Raw genomic sequence first — 2,478 nt, 5'->3', positions numbered from 1 at the left:
CACCAATATAACTTTACATCTTCCAGGTATCACCGCCCCTCATATAATATTATGGATATAAATATAAATAAGTATATAGTTAATATTTCTATATCCTATCATGGGCTACAATCTGGCAATGTAACAACTTGTTTTAAATAACCTCCAGCGGATAGGTTCTTTTAATCTGTTCCTGGATGTATGACCTCCTCTTCATCTCCTGAGAAAGCAGATTTCATATCTGGGAAACGCGTCGAGAAGTTGTCTCATCCCTCTGCAAACATCGGCCTGAAAAACATGAAGATGATTGACTCTGGATATCAGCCATTTGATCTATTGTATATAATCCGAGCAGCAGCTTTGAGACCATAGGAGGATGTTGTACTCATTGATATATATTGTAGAGGATGTTTGTATTGGCACTTTAGATGTTAAAATATAGTTTTTGTGGTCATGTTCTTGAGTATTGTTACCTTTGAAGTCCCATTCCCTACATGAGTATGTTTGTATATTGTTATCTCACTGCAAGGGTTCACTTTTAAAAGTCCCCGCGATCTTCTTTAAACCCTATTAAAGGAGAACTATGGGGTCAGGGCTTTTCCCCATAGTTCTACTTGGTGTAACGCTCTGTGACAGGATCGAGAAGTGAGCGAACGCCGGTATGTGTTCGCTCACCTCCCGATCTACTGAGCCGACCTGTAACAGTCTCATTGTCACAGGTCGGCTAGAGCTATGAGGTGAGTGAAAAGCACTCACCTCATAGTTCTCCTTTTAAGCACCAATGCCTGCCGCCCCCAGTCATGTCCCCTCCCCAGTCACCTCCCCTCCCCCACCCCCAGTCACTTCCCCTCCCCAGTCACCTCCCCTGCAATGCTACAGGTACACTTTATTCACACTGTCTACCGGGTTGATAAGTCCCTGTCGGTGTCCTGGTTCTGATATTTGCCGGTATTGGTTGTGTTCGGTTTGGCAGATGTTACATTTGTATTTGCAGGTGAACAGTTTCCTCGCGGTTTTGGGAGAAGCGGATCAGGACTTGTCTGAGACTCTGCGGAAAGAGATGACCACCCTGAGAGAGGAGTGCTGAGAGCGCCCGTCTGCAACCCTGGAAGACCCACCGCCTGTCTGTGTGAGCTGCCTGCAGGCCTTGGTGTAGGAACAGGTCTCCGTACCCTTGTCCTATCACGGCCTAAACTCTAACTTGGGAAAGGGGAACTCTTAAAGTGTATCTAAACCCCAACATTTAACATATCGCCCTTAGACGTGGTGGCTGCATTCGTTTTTTTCCTGGTGATCCTGCCAGTAACACACTTCCTGTTCCAGGGTGACAACACTCACTCTTCATTCTCTATCAGGACAACACAAACAAGATAAAAACTAAGGAGCCCTGCCCCTGTAGTCCACAACATAGAGGGGAGGGGTTCTGGAGTCCTCGGAGAACTATGTAATTCTTATCCAAAAGATATAACAAAAAACATTCAATGGTATATATGGTAGACCAAAGGGGAGGAAATTTGAAACATTCATTGTTGGGGTTTACATACACTTTAAGGTGACTTTGTTGCTGTAAGGTGGGGTACGGTCTGCAGGTGGGGCCACATTATTTATATTCCTTGGGGTGAACAAACGTGTTTGCTGACACCTATAGGCTGTTTTTTTGTGTAACAATATTCTTATGGGAAGTACATCAATTAAAGGGGAACTACATACAAAATCTATTTTCAAATGTTAGATTGGGCCAGCGTAGTTACCGGCACTGATTTATATGTAACGTCTGGAGGAATGCCGTGCATGCTGAAGGTTTGTTGATCGTCCGGCGGCACTCCAGTGACCTCCCGTCTTGTAGAAAGCCGCTCGGCACATTCTCCATTTAGAACACGTCTTGTATTCTTTTTAATGAATACAAGTCATTCTCTGATTGGATGACGGACGATTGTGACATCATCCGTCCCTCCTTTCCAGCTTGTCCAATCAGAGATTGTCATGGGTGTATTGAATAGAATACAAAACGTTTTCTGAATGGAGGAATTGCAGAGCGAGCCGTTTTCTATGCTACTGTAAGAGACGAGCGGTCGCTGCAGCACCGCCTGGAAGACCAAAGGACACAATGAGGGGGAATTTGTCAAATCAAGAGCAGACAAAATCTGGAGCAGTTGCCCATGGCAACCAATCAGCTTCTCTCTTTCATTTTCAAATCTTAACTGACCAAACTGAAGAGAGAAGCTGATTGGTTGCCATGGGCAACTGCTCCAGATTTTGTCTGCTCTTGATTTGATAAATCTCCCTCAATGTATGTGGCAGGGAATACAGATACAAATTTGAGCATCCCCGGCATCCCTCCGGACGTTACATATGAATCCTTCCAGGTAATTCTGCCGGCCCAATCTAGATCTTAAAAATATAGATTTCCCAGAGTTCTGCTCTAAGCAAATCTAAACCCCAAATCTTTTATGTCGTTTTTGGATAGAATGTGGAAGGTTAGAACCCCTGTCTGGTTGT

The 2,478-nt window shown here is 44.5% G+C and overlaps 1 protein-coding gene across 1 annotated transcript in view; it reads left to right on the top strand.

Annotated features, from left to right (window-relative positions):
- Positions 1-1,071, top strand: part of SAAL1 (serum amyloid A like 1) — a 13,638-nt gene extending 12,567 nt beyond the window's left edge. The window contains exon 15 of the mRNA XM_018554882.1: positions 974-1,071. Coding sequence (XP_018410384.1) covers positions 974-1,066 — 93 coding nt within the window. The 3' untranslated portion in view covers positions 1,067-1,071. The remainder of the gene's footprint in view (positions 1-973) is intronic.
- Positions 1,072-2,478: the final 1,407 nt, after the last annotated feature.

This window comes from Nanorana parkeri, unplaced genomic scaffold (genome assembly GCF_000935625.1).
Source record: "Nanorana parkeri isolate BGI_ZX_2015 unplaced genomic scaffold, ASM93562v1 scaffold10, whole genome shotgun sequence".
In the NCBI taxonomy this organism is placed as follows: Eukaryota; Metazoa; Chordata; class Amphibia; order Anura; family Dicroglossidae; genus Nanorana; species Nanorana parkeri.
This window is presented reverse-complemented; position numbering and strand designations above follow the sequence as displayed.